The 27,056-nt window shown below is 43.7% G+C and overlaps 1 protein-coding gene across 3 annotated transcripts in view; it reads left to right on the forward strand.

The window, feature by feature from the left end:
* AHCTF1 (AT-hook containing transcription factor 1) overlaps positions 1-27,056 on the forward strand; it is a 258,110-nt gene that overhangs the window by 43,906 nt on the left and 187,148 nt on the right. For all 3 annotated transcript variants that reach the window (XM_073545122.1, XM_073545119.1, XM_073545120.1), the window contains exons 7-10: positions 8,405-8,486; positions 13,863-14,013; positions 22,271-22,403; positions 22,507-22,685. In XM_073545122.1, the coding sequence (XP_073401223.1) occupies positions 8,405-8,486; positions 13,863-14,013; positions 22,271-22,403; positions 22,507-22,685 (545 nt within the window). The remainder of the gene's footprint in view (positions 1-8,404; positions 8,487-13,862; positions 14,014-22,270; positions 22,404-22,506; positions 22,686-27,056) is intronic.

Consider the following 27,056-nt stretch of genomic DNA (forward strand, 5'->3'; position numbering starts at 1 on the left):
TTCAGGATGATTCTCAAAAGGTTTAATTTTATCAAATAATATGGATATTTTTTGTTTGCTATCCAAAAGTTGTTTTTTCCTCTTTTCTATGATAAAACCCACAGCTTGTCTAGAGAAGTCTTTGAACATCAAGTTCCATTCGGCTAGTACAGACTCGTCGCCAATATCACCATAGAGAATTTTTGTGTACCACTAAGCCCCTGGGGATGCAGTCATAAGCTAAATAACGTTCAAGAGTGGCCACCTCCCAGAGGTCTCTCGTTTCCTTAATCAGTAGACTTTCTAAAGATCTTAGAGATTCTTTCAATTTGTCAATACTATCTAATCTGGGATTTCGTGGGGCCTGTGCCTGAGCACGATGAAAAAACCTCTGTATATTGGTTAAACGGTCTCTACGATCCGCCATAAGGTCTCCCATTCTAATCGGAGGAAGAGCAGGAAAAAAATAAATAAAAAAAAAAGTGAAAGGATAATAGAATACCAAATACTATGCTGCCTGCCGAGAAGGTGACAAACAATGCATGTGAATAATATAATATAAAAACCTCAGTGGCGCTCAAGTATATATAGGGGGACTCCAGCAGCAAAAGCAGAAAAACACCAGTCACCATTGATGTCAAAGGGAAAGTCTGTATAGATAAATGAATTACTACTGCGCTTAGAGTCACAAACAAAGTCCAGAGCACAATAAAAGAACCAGGTTTCAACAGAGAGCAACAATAAGTAACACTAAAAAAGTAATATATATCCCTTTGGATGCTTAATGCCAATTGTAGAGCAAGAAACCAAGATTACCTTGTAAAGCAGTAGGGGTTAACAGCCTCAGAGGGGGAGGGCGGGCTCAGTCTCAGGGATGCAATTCAGCTGCACATTTTTTAATTAAACAGAATTTACTACCAGAAGGACAAATTGAGTTTTTATAAAATTGCATGTCTTTTATACTTACTCACAACTATTTTAAATATCAGATGCACTACTACTCCCAGCAATGGGGTACTGTCATGGGTACCAGGTTCGCGCCAAGCTATGCTAACCTCTATGTGGGTAGATGGGAAGAGGAGACCATCTATCCCACCGGAGGGCTGCGCGCGGGCCTGGTACTCTGGCAACGTTTCATCGATGATGTAATTTTTATCTGGTCGGGGGGGTCACAAGGAGCTTGAACAATTTTTAATTGATTTAAATAAAAATGAGTACTTTTTAAATTTTTCTTCCACCATCAGCTCCAGCTCTGTCAACTTTTTAGACCTGACTATTTTTATTGAAAATAATAAAATTCAAACACGGACTTTTAGAAAAACTACAGATTCTAATATTTTTATCCCCATAGATAGTTGTCACCTTCCTAGTTGGCTATTAAACGTACCAAAGAGCCAATTTACAAGGATTCGCCGCAACTGTTCAAAAGTGCAGGATTTTGACTTGGAAGCAGTCACTCTCAAAAAACAATTCCTAGAAAAAGGGTATAATGATGCTTTATTGGAGGAAGCTATATGTTCCATGAGGGATAAAACAGCGAGAAGTCTTTTAAGGACTGATTCACCCGATCTAAGTTGTAATACCAGCAAACCTCCGCATAAAATGCAGGACGACTTTATCCCTATCATTTCAGAGTATAACTCCAACTCCCACATTTTAAATAAAATAGTGAAGGAACATTGGAATCTTTTGAGAGAGGATAAAACTCTGGCATCGATCATTCCACAGGGTCCAAGATTTGTGTACAGGAAGGCACGTAACCTTAAGAGTATTATAGCTCCGAGCGTGCCCTCAAATAGTATAAAAAAAATCCACTCTTCCTTTTTTGGCCAGTCTGGAAGGTTTTTTTCCCTTCACCCATGACAGCACCACCTGAGAGAGGGATCCGCCCCGCCAGGACAGGAACCTACTGAGACATAAGGGGCGGCACCTCTCCCCCGCTTCAGTTGGGTTCCTGTCCTGGAAGGAATCCCACTGTGGCGGTGCCTGTCATGGGCGAAGAAAAAGATAAGACCCAGGCCCGTCCCGGCGCGGGAAGAACAGGTAGCTTACCTGTAGCGCCGGCCGTCGGGTCCTGGAAGCGCAGTCCCCGGGGTCCCTGGGGCTCCGGGTTCGTGCGGGCGTGGATGGGATTCCGGTGGCTCCGGGAAGCCCCCACCGCGCCGCCCTCCCCTCGCGCACGCCGCATCTCGATCCCCGTGGTAGGGGAGAGACGCTGGCGTCTTCCGGCCGCTGACGTCGGCGGCGCTTGGAATGCTGGGTGCGCCGGCTGACGTCAGCAGAAGGCGACGGTGTAATGGCGCTGGGTGCGACGCCGGCCGGCTTCTGAAGCGCTGAGCCGGCGGTCGCAGGGGGGAGGGGAGGAAGACGCTCACCAGGCGGAGGCATGCAATTTAAAAGGAGGAAGACAGCTGTAGATCGGCGGTGCAAAATGGAGTCCGAGCAGGAACGTTCAGCGTCCCTGCCTCCCTCACAGCCCTCTGGCAGGAAGCATGGAAGCCATTCAAGCAGCAGTCGCCCCAGCCGCAGGTCGGGGCACTCCTCAAGGTCCAAAGAGCGCGGGTCAGGTGCTCCGATGCAGCCTCCAAGTCCGGTACCCTTGATTACGGGTGGTGAGTGATCTTTGTGAATGTTAACAGTATATTAATAGGGGTTTTCTATTGTATGCTTCACCCTGTAGGAAAGGAGAAAAGCGGGAAGCAAGAAGAATAATAGGGGTTGTGCTATATATAAATCTCCCCTAGCAAGAGACTGGCAAAAAGATCTCTGTGCTTCGTGCATTCAGCGGACTATGGCGGAGGAAGCGCCTAGTTTCGCAGCCAATCTAATATCTGCCCTCAGGTCAGAAATGGAAGGCTCAATTAAGTCTTTATTGAAAAAAGGGAAAAAAAGCAGGAAGGATTTCCCTAGTTCCCCCTCAGATTCCGCGTCAGTATCATCTCAGGCGGAAAAATCATCCTCCTCAGACTCCTCAGATAGTGACACAGGGGGTAAGCCATGTTTCCCTGTAGAAGATACAGATGCCCTCCTAAAGGCCATTAGAACCACAATGGGCCTACAGGAAGAAAGGGCGGCTAAAACCCTAGAGGACGTCATGTTTGGGGGGCTTCAGGAGAGGAAAAAACGAACCTTTCCAGTAAACGCGAAAATCCAGGCGCTTATTGAGAAGGAGTGGAAAAAGCCTGAAAAATCGGGGGCCCTTCCATCCGCCTCTAAGAGACGATACCCCTTTGAATACAAGGATACGGAGGTATGGGACAAAGTCCCAAAAATAGATGCAGCGGTGTCCAGATCTTCCAAAAGGTCGGCCCTGCCCTTGGAAGATGCAGGGGTTCTTAGAGACCCGCTGGACAAAAAAGCGGACTCATATTTGAGGCACGCATGGGAAGCGACAGCAGGAGGTCTAAAGCCGGCGATAGCGGGCACCTGCACGGCACGCTCCCTCATGATCTGGCTGCAGCAGTTAGAAGAGAAGCTGGCGTCAAGGGTCCCAAGAGAGAAGATCTTATCAGACATGTATCTCTTGCACGGGGCAGCGGCTTTTTTGGCAGATACCTCGGCGGACTCTATGCGATTGACAGCCAGAGCAGCGTCACTATCAAATGCTGCTAGACGCGCGTTATGGCTTAAGGGCTGTCCGGGTGACCTTCAGTCCAAGGCCAAATTGTGCTCTCTCCCCTGCGATGGTCGATTCCTGTTCGGCAAGAACTTGGACGATATTCTGGAGAAAGCAGGCGATAAGAAAAAAGGCTTCCCCAGATTCCCTATGGATCAGAGGAGACAGCCCTTTCGGAGGGGGAGATTCAATAGAGGGCGTCCTCCCACTGACAGGAGAAGATGGGAGGATAAAAGAAAGAAAGAATCAGGGTTTATGTTTGGTGGAGGCACCTCCACCTCAAAAAAGTCACCACAATGACGCCGGTATTCCAGTAGGAGGGAGATTGGCACTCTTTTTCCAGGCCTGGGAAAAGATCTCCTCCAATACCTGGATTCTGAGCATCCTAAAAGAAGGCCTGAAAATCCCCTTTATTCGTCAGCCAAAACCCGTGGTCGTCATCACACCTATCAGGAAGATGACCGAAGAACAACTGGCCTTAGAAACAGAAATCCTGAGCCTGATAGACAAGCGGGTACTGTCCGAGTTGCCACGCTTACAGGAAGGAAAGGGGTTTTATTCACCCCTTTTTCTAATAAAAAAAACCCGGATCAGTCGTTCAGGACAATCATAAATCTCAGACGCCTCAATCTTTGGATAAGGAACCCGACCTTCAAGATGGAATCAGTGACTACGGCAGTGAAGCTGCTACATCAAGATTGCTTCATGGCCGTAGTCGATTTAAAGGATGCGTATTATCACATCCCTATCCATCCAGATTACCAGAAATACCTGAGGGTAGCGCTTTATATTCAGGGCACACTAAGGCACTTTCAGTTCAGGGCTCTTCCGTTTGGCATATCCATAGCCCCGAGGGTCTTCACCAAGGTCATAGCGGAAGTGACAGCCTTTCTCCGGATTCACGATACGGTCATAATACCATACCTGGACGATTTTCTTATAGTGGGCAGTTTAGAGGACCACTGTACAGCACAGTTGACTCAGGTGATCAACACCTTGCAAGAGTTAGGGTGGATAGTCAATTTCAAAAAATCAAAATTACAACCCCTAAAGAAACAGACCTTCCTAGGATTTATACTGGACTCAGAAAGGCAAGAGTGTCTGCTCCCAGAGTCCAAGATAGAGAAGGTACAAAATCTGGCCTTGGCGGGCCGAAACCAACCATGTATGACATTAAGAAAAGCAATGTCCCTACTAGGTACCCTAACATCCTGTATTCCGGCGGTCAGGTGGGCTCAGTTTCACACCCGGCAACTCCAGGGGGAGATACTAAGAGCACAAAGATCGCTAAGAGGGCGTTTGGAAGGGAAGCTGGAGCTTTCCTCAAAAACCAGAGACTCTCTCAACTGGTGGTTGAACGGGACAAATCTGACCTTAGGAATACCATGGGACAGACAGGCGACAGATATAATTTTAACAGATGCAAGCTCCTCGGGGTGGGGGGCACACCTAAGGGGCCTCATAGGTCAGGGTTCCTGGACACCTCAGGAAAGGAAGGCATCCTCCAACCTGAGAGAACTGTGGGCAGTGGGCAAGGCCCTAAGCCACTTCATTCCGCTACTCCAGGGTCGAGACGTACGCATCATGTCAGACAACAAGGTAGCAGTGGCATACATCAACCACCAAGGTGGGACAAAATCACACTCCTTAATGGAAGCAGCAACAGACATTCTGAGCAGTGCAGAGGAACACCTACACTCCGTGACAGCCCTACACATAAAAGGGGCAGAAAAAATAGAGGCAGATTTCCTGAGTCGCAATACCCTGAGGCAAGGAGAATGGGCGCTAAACCGGTCCATTTTTCAAAAGATAATTCAGCTTTGGGGGGAACCGGTGATAGACCTCTTTGCAAACAAGCACAACAGGCAAACAGAAAGGTTCTGCTCTCTAAACCCGAGGGAAAATCCATGGGCAGTGGACTCGTTGCACATCCAGTGGAACTTCAGACTGGCTTACGCGTTCCCCCAGTAGCTCTGATCCCAACTGTGGTAAGAAAAATCAGAAACGATCAAGCCAGGGTGATTCTAATAGCTCCATTCTGGCCAAAAAGGCCCTGGTTTTCTCTGCTACGGAAGATGTCCCTCTCCGATCCATGGGTTCTGCCAGAAATCCCGGACCTACTAGCTCAGGGTCCAATATTGCACGCTCAGGTCAAAGGATTCCATCTGACGGCGTGGAATTTGAAAGGTTGCTTTTAATGGATAGGGGGTTCTCCCTTGGGCTGGTGGCCACTCTGCTAAAAAGCATGAAACCGGTGACTACTAACATCTACGGCAGAACATGGGATAAGTTCCTACAGTTCTTGGGTAAGCCGTTAGGAAAAGAACCCCCGATTAGGGCCATCCTAGAGTTCTTACAATCTGGGTTGCAGATGGGGTTAGCAGTAAACACACTTAAGGTTCAGGTGTCGGCACTAGGGGCGCTCTACAATTGCAAACTGGCATCAGATAGGTGGATAGCCAGATTTATTAAATCCTGCCATAGAGCTAAGCCTATTCCAATACCCAGAATAGCCCCCTGGGATTTAAACCTGGTGTTAGAAGCCCTTACAAAAGATCCGTATGAGCCATTACATCAGCTACCCCTAAAGTTCTTGACCCTAAAAACAATCCTGTTAGTAGCCCTCACATCAGCCCGCAGGATAAGCGACTTACAGGCTCTCTCAGTAAATCCTCCTTACACGCAAGTCTTTCAGGATAGGGTAGTTTTAAGAACAGACCCCAGTTATCTGCCCAAGGTAGTATCAGATTTCCATCGGGGTTAGGAAATTGTCCTTCCATCCTTTTGCGAAAATCCAAAAAATCTGGGGGAGGAAAAATTCCATAGTCTGGATGTTAAAAGGGCTCTCGTAGAATATATATCTGCCACTAGCCAGTGGAGGAGGTCACAGTCCCTATTCGTAGCTTTTCAGGGTGCCAGGAAAGGCTATGGGGTTTCAAAAGGGACTATTGCTAGATGGATTTGGGAAGCCATTAGTGTAGCCTATTCAGCTAGTGGTATCCCGATTCCTGACGGCATCAAGGCTCATTCCACCAGAGCCGTGGCGACCTCCTGGGCTGAAAAGGCAGAGGTATCAATCGAACAGATTTGTAAGGCCGCTACCTGGGCCTCACCTTCAACCTTCTTTAAGCACTATAGATTAAATCTATCCTCCTCTGCTGACTTAACCTTTGGTAGAAGGGTGCTGCAAGCGGTGGTCCCTCCCTAAGGTGTTTCGAAGTCTCCAAAAATCTCTCAGGTGGTGCTGTCATGGGTGAAGGGAAAACCACCATGGTTACTTACCGGTAGCCGGTTTTTCCGGAACCCATGACAGCACCCGTACATTCCCCCCCTTTTTCACTGTATGGGTGTGCACAATTAGTAGGGTGTTTTGAGTGTTGTGGTGTTGGATTAAACATGTAACTAACCGGGAAGTCCTCTCAATGCTCTGTAACCCAACTGAAGCGGGGGAGAGGTGCCGCCCCTTATGTCTCAGTAGGTTCCTGTCCTGGCGGGGCGGATCCCTCTCTCAGGTGGTGCTGTCATGGGTTCCGGAAAAACCGGCTACCGGTAAGTAACCATGGTGGTTTTCCCTGCAGAAGTTGCTGCATTTGCCGCCAAACAAAAACTGGCAAACAATCAACCTTTATTAAAGGTAACAAGGAATATACGATTGATGACTACATCACCTGTGCTACAGAGAGTGTCATTTACATGATAAAATGCCCCTGTGAAAAAATCTATATGGGGCGCACTAAACGCCCATTAAAAATAAGGATAAACGAACATATCCGGAATATAAAGAAGAAATTCATGGGCCATTCTCTGTCAAGCCACTTTGCTAATTATCATGAAGGTTTGTTGTCTAATATGACAGTTATGGGGATAGAACTCGTTCATAAACAGGCACGCAAAGGAGACCATATAAAACTAATGTCTCGCGCTGAGTCACGCTGGATTTTTATGCTTGATACTCTCATTCCTAAAGGACTCAATAGTGAAATTGAACTATTTGGCTTCCAGTGATGACGGACATTTTTAATTGATTTATTTACTTCTATTGAGTGTGTGCATATATACTACAGAGATTGCAAGCAGGACCACATCCCTGAGGAAGGAGACAGGAGTCTCTGAAACATGTAGGATAGCTTTTTGGTCCTCATTGCAATCTCTAGGCTGCAGCCCAGTGCATCACGTGTCTCTGACTTCACACAGGTCCTGTGCTGATGAGCATAGTGTGAAGTTCAGGCACCTAGTTCAGTGTGTTTTCCCACCCAGCCTGCCATTAAAGCGACTGCTGCCACTGGCCGGGGTAGCATCGCTAACAGGATTACTGCAGTTCTTAAGCAAGAAGCATTTATTCAGCAACCCACCGGAGGAGTGTTATTACTTACAGAAGGACTTTTGGGATCTCCAAACACAGAATCAGCTTTCACTTGTGAGACTGAGCCCGCCCTCCCCCTCTGAGGCTGTTAACCCCTACTGCTTTACAAGCTAATCTTGGTTTCTTGCTCTACAATTGGCATTAAGCATCCAAAGGGATATATATGACTTTTTTAGTGTTACTTATTGTTGCTCTGTGTCGAAACCTGGTTCTTTTATTGTGCTCTGGACTTCGTTTTTTTTCTCCTCAAATTCATTTGAGTAAGACAATAGATACCAGTGACTCTAAGCGCAGTAGTAATTCATTTATCTAATTGTTAAAATCTAACTAAGGTTGCATCCTTTTCCCAAAATTATTTTACATTTCAAAAATGAGGGATATGAATTTTGTCATTTATTTAGTTATCCATTCATGTTCTCATCATATTCTTTTAATTTCTACTATAGTGGCAGAGATTTAAGCTTTCATTTGCTGCAGTTGGCTTTTGGGGACAGGAAATGTTTACCATCAGGACAAATTATGTATGAGGTAAGATTTTACTTTATTTGTATTCTGTATGGTTTGTAATTTAAAGGGGACAGTCTCAAGTTGTCTCTTGAGCTCACATCCCTGAACCCGCCTTAATTTCTGGTTGCTAGGGAGCAGGGGGCGAGTGCTCCTCCTTGAGTGACAGTTCCTGTCCGGAGCATTGTCCTGCTACAACATTCACACTTTGTCATTGTTTGTTCCGAGTCTACACACTGTTATCACTTTATTTACATTATGGATGTAGACAAATTTCACTGGCTGCTTAAGGGCCACTATTTCGTCACCCTAACTACAATGGTTTTTGCTTTCTTCTAGGCTCGTGGTCTGTGTTCACTTTCCCCTAAATTTCTCCCGTGTCCCTTGCTGTCTTCTTTGGTTGTTTCATTCTTTGAACATATTATGTAAGGATTCCTGCTCAGCAGCAAACGGCATTTACACAGGCATTGGATTTTGTGTTAAAACAATGTGACGTTTATTTCCACAGGCTGCACAGCATCGGAACCAAAACAATCACATCTGTACACATCCAGGTGCTAACTAAACAAAATAGACCCTGGCTGCTTGTACATGACTGTGCTAGTCCCAGTTCGGTCATACAAATCTGGTATTGTCCAGTGCGACCACTGATACTTGCAGTTTGGTGCACACGAAATGTGCAGACTCTTATCACAGAGAGAGTCTAAATTGGCTCTCTAGCTCCAACACAACCTTCATTTTCCCCAGCTGAATGAATAAGGTGAGCACCCAGACTGGATATATGCAGAGCCAGCCAGGTGCACCTAATCAGAACCTGTGGTGCTAGGTTTTAACCCTAGCCTACCTGACTTTGCTACATTCATCCCCTGCCCATAGTCGGGAGCTGGGCACTATCTGCCAAAGCAGAGTCTATTGGGCTTTAAATTTGAATTTTATGATCCTGCTTTATGACGCAAAGGTGGTTGCCAACAAGTAGGATCTGCTTGATGAAGTAGTACTAGATTCACACTGCCTGAATTACAGGCAAGCATGAAAGGGATCGTGCACCCGGGTACATTCTTGTCTGAAACCCTGCAGGGTTTCAAGGAAAACGTGTTTGAAAAGCTAGCCAGGAATTATAGAAATAGACCTGACAAATCTGACTCGGCCCTTGGCCCACCTGTTACTGCCCATCTCCAGTTGATAGATTTGACAGGTTTGTTCCGGTATACAACCGGTGTGTGTGTGTGTATATATATGTATGTGTGTGTATGTATGTGTGTGTGTGTATATATATATATATATATATATATATATATATATATATATATATATATCTGTATAATGTACATTACACACATAAGTATGTGTGTGTGCATATATATATATATATATATATATATATATATATATATATATATATATACACACACACACACACACACACACACACACACACACACACACACACACACACACACACACACACGCATCTCACAAAATTATAATATCATCAAAAAGTTAAATTATTTCAGTTCTTCAATGCAAAAAGTGATACTTATATATTATATATTCATTACAAACAGTGATCTAGCGCAAGTGTTTATTTCTGTTAATATTGATGATTATGGCTTACAGCCAGTGAAAGTCATTATCTTAGTAAATTAGAATACTTTATAACACCAGCTTGAAAAAAATATTCAAACCATCACTGATTGTGGAATCTTCACACTAGAACTCAAGCAGCTTGGATTGTGTGTCTCTCCACTCTTCCTCCAGACTCTGGGATCTTGATTTCCAAGGTCTAGTGTGAAGTATCCACAATCAGTGATCGTTGCGGGAGCCATGCATCTCCTGGTGTAGGTTCACTGTGTTTTATCAAGACCAAAGTCAGCGCAGCCGTCTTTCAGGCAGTTTTAGAGCCCTTCATGCTTCCCTCTGCTGACCAGCTTTTTAGAGATGGACATTTCATTCTTTAGCAGGACTTGGCACCTGTTCACACTGCCTAAAATTTCAATTCCTGGTTTGAAAACAACAGTGTCGCTGTGCTTGATTGGCCAGCAAACTCGCCTGACCTTAATCCCATAGAGAATCAATGCAGACAAGCTGTAGGCTGCTATCAAAGCAACCTGGGCTTCCATAACACCTCAGCAGTGCCACAGGCTAATCGCCTTCATGCCACGCCGCATTGATGAAGTAATTGATGCAAAAGGAGCCCCGACCAAGTATTGAGTGCATTTACTGAACATGCTTTTCTGTAGGCCAGGGGTGGGGAACCTCAGGCCCCAGGGCTATTTACGGCCCTCGATGACCTTTTATCAGGCCCCCGAGCAGATTCTCAGGAACTGCATTCTTGGGCAGGGAGCTGTATTTTGGTTGCCACAATCTCTTTAATTTCTTCTTGCTCTGTTAGCACACACATGCAGTGTTCACTACTGAACGCTGAAGGGCATGCATGCAATGAAAGAATAAGTCATGAAACCAGTGCCAGAGTCAGGATGTACTTTGTGGGCGGAGTTTGTATGGCCCCCGAAGGATGGTATAAATATCCAAATGGCCCTTGGCAGAAAAAAGATTCCACACCACTGCTGTAGGCCATGGTCACCACCCATCTTGAAAAGTTTTCCCCCTCCCATACTAATGTGCCACAAACAGGAAGTTGATATCACCAACCATTCCCATTTTATTTAGGTGTATCTATCTATCTAATATACATACACACACATATACACACTACCGTTGAAAAGTTTATGGTCACTTAGAAATGTCCTTATTTTTTAAAGAAAAGCACAGTTTTTTCCAATGAAGCTAACATTAAATGATTCAGAAATACACTCTATACATTATTAATGTAGTAAATGACTATTCTAGCTGCAAACGTCTGGTTTGTAATGCAATATCTTCATAGGTGTATAGAGGCCCATTTCCAACAACCATCACTTCAGTGTTCTTATGGTGCTTTGTGTTTGCTAACTGTGTAAGAAGGCTAATGGATGGTTAGAATACCCTTCAAAGCCCTTGTGCAAGTATGGTAGCACAACTAAAAACAGTTTGGCTGATTAGAGAAGCTATAAACCTGACCTTCCTTTGAGCTAGTTGAGAATTTGGAGCATTATATTTGTTGGTTCCACTAAACTCTCAAAATGGCCAGAAAAAAAGAAGTTTCATGTGAAACTCGACAGTCTATTCTTGTTCTTAGAAATGAAGGCTATTCCATGCAAGAAATTGCCTAGAAACTGAAGATTTCCTACGACGGTGTGTACTACTCCCTTCAGAGGAGAGCACAAACAAGCTCTAACCAGAGGAGAAAGAAGTGGGAGGCCCCACTGCACAACTGAGCAAGAAGACAAGTACATTAGAGTCTGTAGTTTGAGAAATCGACGCCTCACAGGTCGTCAACTGGCAGCTTCATTAAATAGTACATGCAAAACGCCAGTGTCAGCGTCTACAGTGAAGAGGCGACTCCGGGATGCTGGCCTTCAGGGCAGATTGGCAAAGAAAAAGCCATATGTGAGACTGGCTAATAAAAGGAAAAGATTAATATGGGCAAAAGAACACAGACATTGGACAGAGGAAGATTGGAAAAAAGTGTTATGGACAGACAAATCCAAGTTTGAGGTGTTTGGACCCCACAGAAGAACATTTGTGAGATGCAGAACAACTGAAAAGATGCTGGAAGAGTGCCTGACGCCATCTGTCAAGCATGATGGAGGTAATGTGATGGTCTGGGGTTGCTTTGGTGCTGGTAAAGTGGGAGATTCTGAATAAGGAAGGCTCTCACTCCATTTTGCCACGCCATGCCATACCCTGTGGAAACTGCTTGATTGGAGCCAATTTCATCCTACATCAGGACAATGACCCAAAGCACACCTCCAAATTATGCAAGAACTATTTGGGGAAGAAGCAGGCAGTTGGTATTCTATCTGTAATGGAGTGGCCAGCGCAGTCACCAGATCTCAACCCCATTGAGCTGTTGTGGGAGAAGCTTGACCGTATGGTACGCAAAAAGTGCCCATCAAGCCAAACCAACTTGTTGGACGGGCTTCTGGAAGCATGGGGTGAGATTTCTCCAGATTACTTCAGCAAATTAATTGCTAGAACGCCAAAGGTCTGCAATGCTGGAATTGCTGCAAAGGGAGCATTCTTTGACGAAAGCAAAGTTTGAAGGAGAAAATTATTTCAAATAAAAATCTTTTTTTCGAACCTTGTCAATGTCTGGACTAGATTATATATTATATTATGTAATATATAATATAGTGTGTGTTGTAGCGTTGCGCCTACTGAATGTGTTGGGGGACGCGCTTGGCACGGGATTAACATAGACAGGCACTGTTTTGCACATAAAACAGTCTATATCTGTTTATTTTGCACAGCATAAATCACACAGTTTGCACGTCACAGGCCTACCACCGTCCATAATATTTCAACGTATAGCTTCAACTTGCAGTCCCTAGACACGCTGGACCTCTCTGTCCAGTGACCGTTTGCGACTGCACGCCAAAAAGTTCATTAACGTCCATAGAAGTTTACAAGCACCAACAGTCTGTGGAGGTACCTTACAGGAGCTCCTGCTCCAGACGCCGACTCCTTATCAGTTCTCTCTCTCTCCCCCAACTCTGGGTCGTCACAGACTCTTCACACCTGGCCTCCGTGGGTGCTATTCAGGACATCTGTCCCCCCGGGACCATCCATCACACAGGCCTCACCACCGTGTGCTATTCAGGGATCCAAGCCCATGGCCAGGACCTCCAAACACACCGGCCTCCGGGTCCAAGGCCTCACCACGTGCTCTTCAGGGATTTATTAGCTCCAAACACACAGGCCTTCCAGGACCTTGCACTCTGACCACTCGGGTTCAAAACGCACTGCCATGTGACAAGACCTCAGTCACATTATATATCCCAAACCACCCCCATATGGGGGGGCGGTATATTTGTGGCTAGTCGATCCGGCCCAGCTCTCCGACTAGCCCTATAAGCCCCCCTTCTAGGTAAATAACTCATGGACTGCAAGTCCCAGCCCAACATCATTATTTTTGGGCTTACAGGGCAGAGGACCTCTGCGACACATACTGGCCATTTACAATCATGCTGGTCACTGTTTCACCATCACAATCAAGGAAACGCCCACATTGCATATCCTGAAGAGCACATACAGCGCCCCCTAGATGTAACAGGGGTCACTGCATCACAGTGTATTTATGTGTATATATACCGAATATTAACGTGTGTGTATATACAGTATATTAACGTGTGTGTATGTGTGTGTATATATATATATATATATATATATATATATATATATATATATATATATATATATATATATATATTAATATTATTTTTAGAATAGTCTTAACAAAACTATCATTTAGGTGAGTGGGATGACTTATCCATATGTCAATTTCTTTGTTTTTTACAGAACTTGGAATACTGTGAGGAGAGGTATAACCTGGACCTTTCTGCTAATACTCTGTTTTTAAGAGGTCAAACAAACAGCATGAAGTTACTGGGCTGTCAGACTATAGAAAAATTCCATGCTCATAGTGAAAGAGAAGACAGTCTCCATGATGGTTTGTTTTTATTTCCTAATGTCTTTTATGTTTTACAAGGCATATTCATATTCAGTTACTGATCTACAATTTGTAAATTTCCCCCAAAAGACTTTATGTAGAATACAACAAACTCTTATTTCATTTGCCATTGTTAATCAGAAGCAGACTGGATTTTTTGTGGAATGAGTTTTGTTAGTAGAATAAGAAAAAAATTACGAACAGCAATTCTGCTGTTATTGAGTGTTAATTTTTATGCCGTTCACATGCTGCACTGATGGAGTGTTCACTTTATTCTCAATCACCCTGTTTATGGCGATATCCAATTTCTTCTGTAGTTTCGTTTGTTCATAAATTTTGAACAATAAATCCCTTTTGAAATTTTGTGTAGCCATATTCCAAAAGCCTTGCATGTTAGTTTTCCGTGACGGTAGTTGTGTGAGGGCTTATTGTTTTCTATGACTAGATGTAATTTTCAGTGGTACATATACGCTTTTGCTATATTTTAAGGCTGTGTGCCCATGTAAGCGTTTTTGAAGCGTTTGTCCCGGTCAAAACGCTTCACAAACGCTTAAAATAAGCATCTCATTCATTTTAATGGATTTTTCTCTTTTTGTGCCAATTGATGCGTTTTTTCCGCAAAGGAAATGCTTAGCGGTTAAAATCGCAGCATGCTCATTAAGTTTGCAGAAAAGTCTGCGTTTTTAGCTATTTCCTATGAGTCCAGAAGATGCGCCGAAAAAAACGCATAAAAAATGTGCGGTTTTAAGCAAAAAACGCACATTTTATTTCCACGCGTTTTCTGGGAAGGTGTCCGGTTTTGAAGCAGAAATTTTCTGCATACGTGGGCACATAGCCTAAAGGGAGGTGAAATGTACAAAAGAAACAGCAATTCTGTTGGTCATACTGTTAAGTCAGCAATTGTTTCATATATCTTATTCTGGTGTTCACCATGTGGTATAAATATGGAAGCTTTATAGTATGATTACAGTGATACCCAATTTATATTAGGGTGTTTTCACTTTGCATTCTGTGTCACCGTTGGGGCATATGTCCAAAATCCCTCACAAAACGGTCTGGACGCATGCGCCAACAGGGCCAATGGACTGCAATGGTGATGGCAGGCTACTTTTTGGGACTGTACGCATAAATAAGTATTGAGATGATCTAGTGATCGGCGATACCGAATGTTTTTTTTTAAAGGACCTTTTTTTTCTACATGAAACAATGTTTGTGGAACTGAATTGGGGGGATCTTTTTAACCTTTATTTTCGTACACTACACTATTAGAACTCTAAAGCCACTTGGGCATGCAACCAATCATAGCTAATGCTCTACGCTGCAGTGGATTACCTAGCCTGTCCCCTTCTTTACTGATGACTTATCGGACTTTGGCAGTATCTGTTAAACTGTACTGTATGGTAGACTCAAAGGCTATTGGTTGCCATAGTCCACTGGCACAGCAGCACACAGAACAGGTGCTGATGGTCTGACAAAGGGATAGCTCTCCCTTTGCCAAATTCCTTGTGTACTGTTGTCACTATTTACAGCAGCCTATCCGGGTTAACCCCTTAACGACCGCTTTGCGCATTAAAACAGCAGTCGTTAAGGGTACTTATTCCTCATTGCCGTTTTGACTCGGCAATGGGAAATAAAGGATTAATGCCGCCCGATTCCTGTGTCAGCTGTACATGACAGTAGCGGCCCTGGCCGGTGTTACGGCCGATTAACCCCTTAAATACCACTGTCAATTGCAACAGCGGTATTTGGGTTGTTATAAGGGGTCATAAGACCCCCTTAGTAACCATCGGACCCCTGCGATGAGAATCACATGTTCCGATGGTTACCATGGTACCCTGAGGTCATGTGATGACCCCAGGGTAAGGTGGCCTGTGAGATCCAGCAATAAGTTGGGTTTCATAGTCTGTCAGTGAGACACTGACAGTCTCATGCACTGCTGTACATGAGACAAGTGATCAAAGTAAAAATTATACATGTCCCACAGTGAAAAAAGTAAAATAAAATATATGAAAAAGTGAAAAAAACACAAATCACAAAAATCTGCTTCGCCGCTCAAAACGCAGCGTTTGTGATAAAACTAAAATAAACAAAAAAAAGTACACATAATTGGTATCACCGCATCCGGAACGATCCGTTGTATAAAACTGGCATGTTAATTATTCCGTTTGGCGGACGCTGTAAAAAAAAAAAAAAAAAAATTAAAACACGCCAAAAATGTTGATTTTCGCGCACAAAACAAGCCCTAAAAAAAGCAATATAAATCTGGTATCGCTGTAATTGTACCAACCCGGAAAACAAATCGGTCTTATCCCTTTTACTGCACGGGGAACGGCACAAAAAAAATTAAAATAAAAGCAATAACAGAATTGCTGGGTATTCATTTTGTGTCTGAAAAATATGAATAAAAGCGATCAAAAATATTATGTGCCCCAAAATGCCAAAATAATCTTTAACTCTTCCCGCAAAAAATTAGCTCTCATACTGCCAAAAAATAGTTACAGCTCTATAGTTACCCTATGTAAATCAGTTTTCTCTGTAATCGCATGGACCCAAAGAATAAATTCGTATTATCACTTATATTGCACAGTGAACTGCGCAAAAATAAAAATAACTATTCTTGTACTGCTGTCTCTATGTTCATTCTACTTCCTAAAAATTGGCATAAGGCTCGGCTTACACTTATCCTGCGCTTGCTGCTGAGCGCTTACGTTATTACGTTATTCAGACAAAACCCCGAACAAAACAACTAATAGTGTCACTTTGTACAAGTCTCTGTTCCAGAGATATCGCTTTTTTAGGTGCTAAAAAGCACACAATTGTGGATGGCAACAGATCTGTGCACACCTAAAAAGATGGAGACCACCAGAGCAGATGCCAAACAGAGTATGAAGTGTCTCCATCTTCCTTATTATGGTGGGTCTGAATCGCATTTTTGTGGGATTTACACAGAAACCCTGATGTAAGTGCTCAGCGTAGAACACAAGCATGTGATCCCTGCCTTACTCTGGAAGGGATGGAAAAATATTATGTAGTCCAAAATGTTACAAATAAAACCCTAATTTATCCTGCACAAACCATCCCCCACTCAGGTCCGTCACCTGTCACTGGAAATATAGGGGATTCCCACATTACTAGTAGAACAAAGACTCTGGAAAAGCGACATAACTCCCGCACCCTCAAATAAAATCCAGTGAATTCTGTGCTCCCTTTTCCTGTGAAGCACCTGAAGGGTTAATAAACTTATTGAATCTGGTTTTGAGGGGTGCAGTTTTTAGAAAAGTGTCACTTTTGGGTATTTTCTTTAACATAGGCCACCAAAGTCACCTCAAATGTGAGGTGATCCGCAAAAAAATGGTTTTGTAAATTTTGTTGGAAAAATGAGAAATTGCTGATCAAGTTTTAACCCTTATAATTTCCTGACAAAAAATGTTTAAAAAATGATGCAGATGTAAAGTAGACTTAGGGGAAATGTTATTTATTAACTATTTTGTGTAACATAACTCACTGATTTAGTTTCGCCAAATTTCCAATATTTTTACAAATTCAAGTCACATCGAGCAAATTTTACCACTATTATAAAGCACAATATGTCAGTTATTCCCTCATAAAGTGACAGTGGTCAGATTTAAAAAAAATTTGCCCTGGTCATTACGGTCAAAATTGGCTCAGTCACTGAGGGGTTAAACTGCTAGGACTGGTGAGAACACAACAGAATCCTGGCTGTGTAAATCAGTTGAGCTCTTGCAGCTGACGTAGCAATGCAGAGCCTGTACCATGCGATCAAGATACACAGGATCCATCAAAAAGTCCTCAAAATGATGCGCTCATGACTATTTTATACATCAATTTGCATTAAGGAGTTACAGGAAAGATGTATATCTTTGTACCTTGTTAGCCAGTAGATAGAAGAATATTTGGAATTGAGTGTCCTCAGTGGTTGATACCTTTTAATGGCTAACTGAAAAGATTTTAACAAATTGCAAGCTTTCGAGACTACTCGGGTCTCTTCATCAGGCATATAGACTATATTCCTGATGAGACCTGAGTAGTCTTGAAAGCTTGCAATCTTTTCAGTTAGCCATTAAAAGGTATCAACCACTGAGGACTCTCAATTCCAAATATTTTGTTAAGGAGTTAAAGTTTTCAATCCCCAGAAGTACTGTTATCTCGAAAATTGAGTTCTATGTAACTATGTTCTGCAAAAGCATGAAAAAAACGTTAAAAGTACCAACATATTTAAACGCTTTCTGCTTGGTTTAGTAGATCCTCTGCCCTTTCAAAGAACTAGATGCTGGGCATTAGATTAAATTAAAGGAGATGACCACTACTGGCCAACCTTTCATTAATAGCCCAAGGTGTTACCTAAATTGAGATAAAAAAAATACAAATACGATGTGTGTGTAATAAATAAATATATATATAATCTTATCATGTCTGTCTGTAACCGAAATCCTGCGTCGCTGATTGGTCACGGCCTATCAGCGACAGTCGCTTAGTTGTCGCGGCAACATGGCCGCATCGCTTATTGTACGGGCACGTTACAGCCGTTAAAGGCATCACTGCTGCGTCGCTCATTACATAGGCACAGTCCTGTACATATACAATAAATTAGGTAAGAGCAGAACAGTGACTGCAGATCTGGGTGTAACTGGAGTACAATACATTAGGTAAGATCTGAATAGTGACCGCAGCTCTGGCTGTAACAGGAGTATAATACATTAGGTAAGAGCAGAACGGTGACTGCAGCTCTGGTGTAACTGGAGTATAATACATTAGGTAAGAGCAGAAAAGTGACTGCAGCTCTGGGTGTAACGGGAGTATAATACATTAGGTAAGAGCAGAATGGTGACTGCAGCTCTGGGTGTAACTGGACTACAATACATTAGATAAAAGCAGAACAGTGACTGCAGCTCTGGGTGTAACTGGAGTACAATACATTAGGTAACAGCAGAACAGTGACAGCAGCTCTGGGTGTAACTGGAGTACACTACATTAGGTAACAGCAGAACAGTGACTGCAGCTCTGGGTGTAACTGGAGTACAATACATTAGGTAACAGCAGAACAGTGACAGCAGCTCTGGGTGTAACTGGAGTACACTACATTAGGTAACATCAGAACAGTGACTGCAGCTCTGGGTGTAACAGGAGTACATTAGGTAACAGGAGAACAGTGACTGCAGATCTGGGTGTAACTGGAGTACAATACATTATGTAACAGCCGAACCGTGACTACAGCTCTGGGTGTAACAGGAGTATAATACATTAGGTAAGAGCAGAATGGTGACTGCAGCTCTGGGTGTAACTGGACTACAATACATTGGGTAAAAGCAGAACAGTGACTGCAGATCTGGGTGTAACTGGACTACAATACATTAGGTAAGAGCAGAATGGTGACTGCAGCTCTGGGTGTAACTGAACTACAATACATTGGGTAAAAGCAGAACAGTGACTGCAGATCTGGGTGTAACTGGAGTACAATACATTAGGTAACAGCAGAACAGTGTTAGCAGCTCCGGGTGTAACAGGAGTATAATACACTAGATGGTGGCCCGATTCTATCACATTGGGTATTTGAGTCTCTGTTAAAATAAAAAATAGTTATATACTCACCTTCCGACGGCCCCCCGGACTCTGTCCCTCCTCTCACCATGCGCCATATTCCGGTTCCAGTAATGCTTAGCGAGAAGGGCGGAAGATGACATCACTTTCGCGAGAGTGCGACGTCTTCAGCGGTGTTTCGTGCAAAGCATTACTGGAACCGGAAGATGCCGGGAGCGAGGAGAGAAAGAGTCCGGGGGCCGTCAGAAGGTGAGTATATAACTATTTTTTATTTTAACAGAGACTCCAGCATACCCGATGCGATAGAATCGGGCCACCATCTAAATACAAACATATATGTGTATATGTATGTATGTATATATATATATATATATATATATATATATATATATATTAATATTTTATCCCAAAACGTAACACAAGGTTTCCAATGCTTTTAAAAAAATTATTTTATACTGCAATTAAAAGGGTTGGTCACTACTCGGACAATCCCTGTGTATTCCACCAGTAAAATGCTACATATAGTCACCTGTGGTTCCGGCGCCGTTCCAGAGGAGGTGTCAGCACGGGCTCTCCCGGGGTCCCTGTGGTTAGTCAGTGCTGGCTTCACTCTCCCTTATGCTGGCTTCTCTCTCCCCTATGGGTGTTATTTTACTGGGAGAAACAAGATTGAGAAATGGTTGTATAAGTAGTGGACAACCCATTTAAAGACGGTGTCATCTGAAAATGCAGTGCTCTATATGCCTGGAGTCTGCAGTGCTCTATATGCCTGGAGTCTGCAGTGCTCTATATGCCTGGAGTCTGCAGTGCTCTATATGCCTGGAGTCTGCAGTGCTCTATATGCCTGGAGTCTGCAGTGCTCTGTATGCCTGGAGTCTGCAGTGCTCTGTATGCCTGGAGTCTGCAGTGCTCTGTATGCCTGGAGTCTGCAGTGCTCTGTATGCCTGGAGTCTGCAGTGCTCTGTATGCCTGGAGTCTGCAGTGCTCTGTATGCCTGGAGTCTGCAGTGCTCTGTATGCCTGGAGTCTGCAGTGCTCTGTATGCCTGGAGTCTGCAGTGCTCTGTATGCCTGGAGTCTGCAGTGCTCTGTATGCCTGGAGTCTGCAGTGCTCTGTATGCCTGGAGTCTGCAGTGCTCTGTATGCCTGGAGTCTGCAGTGCTCTGTATGCCTGGAGTCTGCAGTGCTCTGTATGCCTGGAGTCTGCAGTGCTCTGTATGCCTGGAGTCTGCAGTGCTCTGTATGCCTGGAGTCTGCAGTGCTCTGTATGCCTGGAGTCTGCAGTGCTCTGTATGCCTGGAGTCTGCAGTGCTCTGTATGCCTGGAGTCTGCAGTGCTCTGTATGCCTGGAGTCTGCAGTGCTCTGTATGCCTGGAGTCTGCAGTGCTCTGTATGCCTGGAGTCTGCAGTGCTCTGTATGCCTGGAGTCTGCAGTGCTCTGTATGCCTGGAGTCTGCAGTGCTCTGTATGCCTGGAGTCTGCAGTGCTCTGTATGCCTGGAGTCTGCAGTGCTCTGTATGCCTGGAGTCTGCAGTGCTCTGTATGCCTGGAGTCTGCAGTGCTCTGTATGCCTGGAGTCTGCAGTGCTCTGTATGCCTGGAGTCTGCAGTGCTCTGTATGCCTGGAGTCTGCAGTGCTCTGTATGCCTGGAGTCTGCAGTGCTCTGTATGCCTGGAGTCTGCAGTGCTCTGTATGCCTGGAGTCTGCAGTGCTCTGTATGCCTGGAGTCTGCAGTGCTCTGTATGCCTGGAGTCTGCAGTGCTCTGTATGCCTGGAGTCTGCAGTGCTCTGTATGCCTGGAGTCTGCAGTGCTCTGTATGCCTGGAGTCTGCAGTGCTCTGTATGCCTGGAGTCTGCAGTGCTCTGTATGCCTGGAGTCTGCAGTGCTCTGTATGCCTGGAGTCTGCAGTGCTCTGTATGCCTGGAGTCTGCAGTGCTCTGTATGCCTGGAGTCTGCAGTGCTCTGTATGCCTGGAGTCTGCAGTGCTCTGTATGCCTGGAGTCTGCAGTGCTCTGTATGCCTGGAGTCTGCAGTGCTCTGTATGCCTGGAGTCTGCAGTGCTCTGTATGCCTGGAGTCTGCAGTGCTCTGTATGCCTGGAGTCTGCAGTGCTCTGTATGCCTGGAGTCTGCAGTGCTCTGTATGCCTGGAGTCTGCAGTGCTCTGTATGCCTGGAGTCTGCAGTGCTCTGTATGCCTGGAGTCTGCAGTGCTCTGTATGCCTGGAGTCTGCAGTGCTCTGTATGCCTGGAGTCTGCAGTGCTCTGTATGCCTGGAGTCTGCAGTGCTCTGTATGCCTGGAGTCTGCAGTGCTCTGTATGCCTGGAGTCTGCAGTGCTCTGTATGCCTGGAGTCTGCAGTGCTCTGTATGCCTGGAGTCTGCAGTGCTCTGTATGCCTGGAGTCTGCAGTGCTCTGTACGCCTGGAGTCTGCAGTGCTCTGTACGCCTGGAGTCTGCAGTGCTCTGTACGCCTGGAGTCTGCAGTGCTCTGTACGCCTGGAGTCTGCAGTGCTCTGTACGCCTGGAGTCTGCAGTGCTCTGTGGCGTTTAAACCTCTTCTAATAAAGCTTGGAATAAGTTTTAACCTGCAGTTCACAAGTTATATCAATGACAGGGAAAGCCCTCTGTCATTGTCATTACCGATTGCAAGTAATATTTATGTACATTATAAATGTTTGTAACAAAATGTTTTCCTTTCAGTTACATCACCTGATACCAGTGTGTCAATATTTAGCTGGCAAGTTAATACGTATGGACAAAATAAGCCTTCGATTTACATGGGAGTGTTTGATATAAATCGTTGGTATCAAGCACAGATGCCGGATTCTTTAAGGTAAGTTTGTTGTTTTTTCTTTTGTTTTTTGTTTTTTTTGTGAAAAGGAGAGTGATAGCATTCATTTCATTGTATACCCTAAATATTGTTTTCTCTCTCACAGGCCTGGTCAATTTCTTAGAAACTGTTCCTATTTTGCATTTTGGTCTCTTGAAGCCTTGACCAACATGACTGAAGACACCATCTTTGACGTTCTTGTACATGAACGTAGTTTGAGTAGAGGTGTTCCACCTGCATATCCACCACCAGAACAGTTCTACTTTCCAGGCACCTATAATTTTGGTAATCATTATTATTCTTGAGTAGTAAGAAATTATCTACTTTTCCTATGTAAATGAGACATTTTAATATAGTGATGATTATGTACTCCTGCTCCTTGACTCTTTGATAGTACATGCTGTGGCATATTATTACTGCACTCAGATTTTGTGGGCACTGCCATTATGCAGTAATGACCCACTTTAACCCCTTGTATGCTGCTATCAAAGCAGATTATAGAAAAATAAAGGAAAATTCCCCTTTTATCGCTTGATTGGCATATTATGTGATGCAAGCTGTACCCATGAATAGATAGCCAAGGGGCCAAGTGAGGGCTGTCTGTTCAGAATTAGTTAGGATATTCTTGGGTAATAGTACTTGCATACAAGTATAATTACACATTATTATGCAACCTCAAGAAATGAACTAAAAAAAAACAAACCATAAAACAAAAAATTTAAATATTTATAAATGTAGTATCTGGTGCTTGAGATATTAAACTTTCAGAAAAGCGATACCCCCTAAAAGAAGCCTATGTGAAACTTGTTTGTGTCCTCTCCCCTGCCCTCTTATACCTATCAGGTTATTTACATTGTGATGCCAATTATTGGACTTAATGCGTTATCTGTATATGCATTTGCACTTTACTTATGTTCAACGTGGCTTAACCTTTTTTTTTGCACATGCACTTGAACTTTGATCCACTCATGTCTGTTTTAAGATATATAGACATTATGTCCCTTCACATTTTAAAGCGAACCTGTCAGCAGGATTTGGCTCAGTGACCTACAGACACTGTCAGGTGGCCCCGGTGAACTGATTAACCCCTTTACCCCCAAGGGTGGTTTGCACGTTCATGACCGGGCCAATTTTTACAATTCTGACCACTGTCCCTTTATGAGGTAATAACTCTGAAACGCTTCCATGGATCCCGGTGATTCTGACATTGTTTTCTCGTGACATATTGTACTTCATGTTAGTTGTAAAATTTTATAAATATAACTTGCGTTTATTTGTGAAAAAATGGAAATTTGGCGAAAATTTTGAAAATTTCGTAATTTTCCAACTTTGAATTTTTATGCCCTTAAATCACAAATACAGCACACAAAAAACTTAAGTAACGTTTCCCACATGTTCACTTAACATCAGCACAATTTTGGAACCAAAATTTTTTTTTTAGTTAGGAAGTTATAAGGCTTAAAAGTTGACCAACGGTTTCTCATTTTTACACCATTTTATTTTTACGGACCACATTACATTTTGAAGCCACTTTGAGGGGTCTATATGATAGAAAATACCCAAAAGTGACACCATTCTAAAAACTGCACCCCTCAAGGTGCTCAAAACCACATTCAAGAAGTGTATTAACCCTTCTGGTGCTTCACAGGAATTTTTTGAATATTTAAAAAAAAAAATGAACATTTAACTTTTTTTCACAAAAAAACTATTTCAGGTTCAATTTTTTTTTTTATTTTACCAAGGGTAAAAGGAGAAATTGGACTGGAAAAGTTATTGTGCAATTTGTCCTGAGTACGCTGATACCTGATATGTTGGGGGGGAACCACTGTTTCAGCGCATGGCAGAGTTCAGAAGGGAAGGAGCGCCGTTTGACTTTTTCAATGCAAAATTGGCTGGAATTCTGATCGGACGCCATGTCACGTTTGGAGAGCCCCTGTTGTACCTAAACAGTGGAAACCCCCCACAAGTGACCCCATTTTGGAAACTAGACCCCCCAAGGAACTTATCTAGATATGTGGTGAGAATTTTGAACCCACAAAGGCTTCACAGAAGTTTATAACGTAGGACCTTAAAAGTTATTGTGCAATTTGTCCTGAGTACGCTGATACCCCCTATTTGGGGATAAACCACTATTTGGGCGCATGGCAGAGCTCGGAAGGGAAGCAGCGCCATTTGACTTTTTGGCTGGAATTGAGATCGGACACCATGTCGCGTTTGGAAAGCCCCTGATGTACCTAAACAGTGGCATCCCCCCCACAAGTGACCTCATTTTGGAAACTAGACCCCCTAAGGAACTTATCTAAATGTGTGGTGAGCACTTTGAACTCCCCCAGTGCTTCACAGAAGTTTATAACGCCCGGGCGTGAAAATAAATAAAAAAATCGTATTTTTTCCACAAACATGATCATTTAGTCCCCATTTTTTTTATTTTCCCAAGGGTACCATGAGAAAATGGACCCCAAAAGTTGTCCAATTTGTCCTGAGTACCCTGATACCCCATATGTGGGAGAAAACTACTGTATGGGCCCACGTCAGGGCTCGGAAGGGAAGTAGTGACGTTTTGGAATGCAGACTTTGATGGAATGGTCTGCGGGTGTCAGCATGTTGCCTTTGGAGAGCCCCTAATGTACCTAAACAGTGGAAACCCCCCAGAAATGACAACATTTTGGAAACTAGACCCCCTAAGGAACTTATCTAGATGTGTGGTGAGCACTTTGAACTCCCCCAGTGCTTCACAGAAGTTTATAACGCCCGGGCGTGAAAATAAAAAAATCATATTTTTTTTTCCCCACAAAAATGATATTTTTGCCCCCAATTTTTTATTTTCCTAAGGGCAACAGGAGAAATAGGATACCCCATATGTGGGGGTAAAACACTGGGCGCATGGCAGAGCTTGGAAGGGAAGGAGCACCATTTGACTTTTTCAACGCAGAATTGGCTGGAATTGAGATCAAACGCCATGTTGCATTTGGAGAGCACCTGATGTGCCCAAACAGTGGAAACCCCCCCAATTCTAACTCCAACCCTAACCCCAACACACCCCCTAGCCCTAATCCTAGACCTAACCCTAGCCCTAATGGGAAAATGGAAATAAATACATTTTTTTAATTTTATTATTTTTCCCTAACTAGGGGGGTTTGATTTACTATTTATTGCGGTTTTTATTTTTGGCAGCTGTTACACGCTAAAAGATGCTTTTTATTGTGAAAAGTTTTTTGCATCACCACATATTGAGAGCTATAATTTTTCTGTATTTTGACCCATTGAGTCATGTGAGGTCTTATTTTTTGCGGGACGAGTTGATGTTTTTATTGGTATCATTTTCGGGCACGTGACATTTTTTGATTAGTTTTTATTCTAATTTTGAAACGCAGAATGAACAAAAACCAGCGTTTCATGAATTTCTTTTGGGGGGTGCGTTTACACCGTTCCGCGTGCAGTAAAATTCATAAAGCGGGTCAGTACGGTTACAGCGATACCTCATTTATGTCTTTTTTTATGTTTTGGCGCTTTTATGCAATAAAAACAATTTTATATAAAAAATTATTTTTGCATCGCTTTATTCTGCGAGCTATAACTTTTTTTTATTTTTCCTCTGATGATGCTGTGTGGCGGCTCGTTTTTTGCGGGACAAGATGACGTTTTCAGCGGTACCATGGATAATTATATGCGTCTTTTTGATCGCGTGTTAATGCACTTTTTGTTCGGCGGTATGATAATAAATCATTATTTTTTGCTTCGTTTTTTATTTTTAAGGGGTTTGCTAAAGGGGTTAACTAATGGGACAGTTTTATAGGGCAGGTCGGTACAGACGCGGCGATACCAAATATGTGTAATTTTATTTTTTATTTTTATTTCCAAAAAATGAATTTATTAGGGAATATTTTTTTTTAAATTTATTTATTTATTTTTTTACTTTATTAGGTTGTCCCAGGGGGGCATCACTGTCCTGTGACAGATCGCTGATCTGTCACATCACAGATCACTGTGACAGATCAGCAATCTGTCACAGGCAGTGTGCAGGTTTCTTCCTTGCCTGCGCTTTGCAGGCACTGAGGAAGCCAGCTCCCTGCAGGCCCCTGAAGGTTCCCGTCGCCATCTTGGATCCGGGGACCTGCATGGAAAGAGCCCCCGCAGCAGCGCTGCACATTGCGCTGCTGTGGGGGGCTCAGGGAAGCACGGAGGGAGCCCCCTCCCTGCCGATGCTTCCCTTTAACCCCCGGTACACTGCGATCGTGTTTGATCGTGGTGTGCAAGGGGTTAACATGTCGGGGGCGGTCCGTGACCGCCCCTGACACACAGTGCCGGGTGTCAGCTGTGATAAACAGCTGACACCCGTCCGCGATCAGCGGCGCTCACCACGTGGGCGCGGCTGATCGCACTAGACGTACTATCCCGTCCATGGGCGTAGGGGCCCGGGTCCCATGGACGGGATAGTACGTCTGATGTCAGAAAGGGGTTAAAATGATACCTTGGGTGATGAAATCAGTCTTGTTGTTTAATCTTTATTAGTAGTTTTCAGTTAGGCTATGTGCACACGTATACAAAACCTACAAAAGACAAAGTGAAAAAAAAACCCTGCTGTAATTAGATAGGTAAAAAGCAAAAGTGCATTTAAATCATACAGAGTTCTTAGTAATACTGTATTTGATCAAA

Source organism: Dendrobates tinctorius, unplaced genomic scaffold (genome assembly GCF_039654945.1).
Source record: "Dendrobates tinctorius isolate UK_male_01 unplaced genomic scaffold, ASM3965494v1 ptg000140l, whole genome shotgun sequence".
Classification (NCBI taxonomy): Eukaryota; Metazoa; Chordata; class Amphibia; order Anura; family Dendrobatidae; genus Dendrobates; species Dendrobates tinctorius.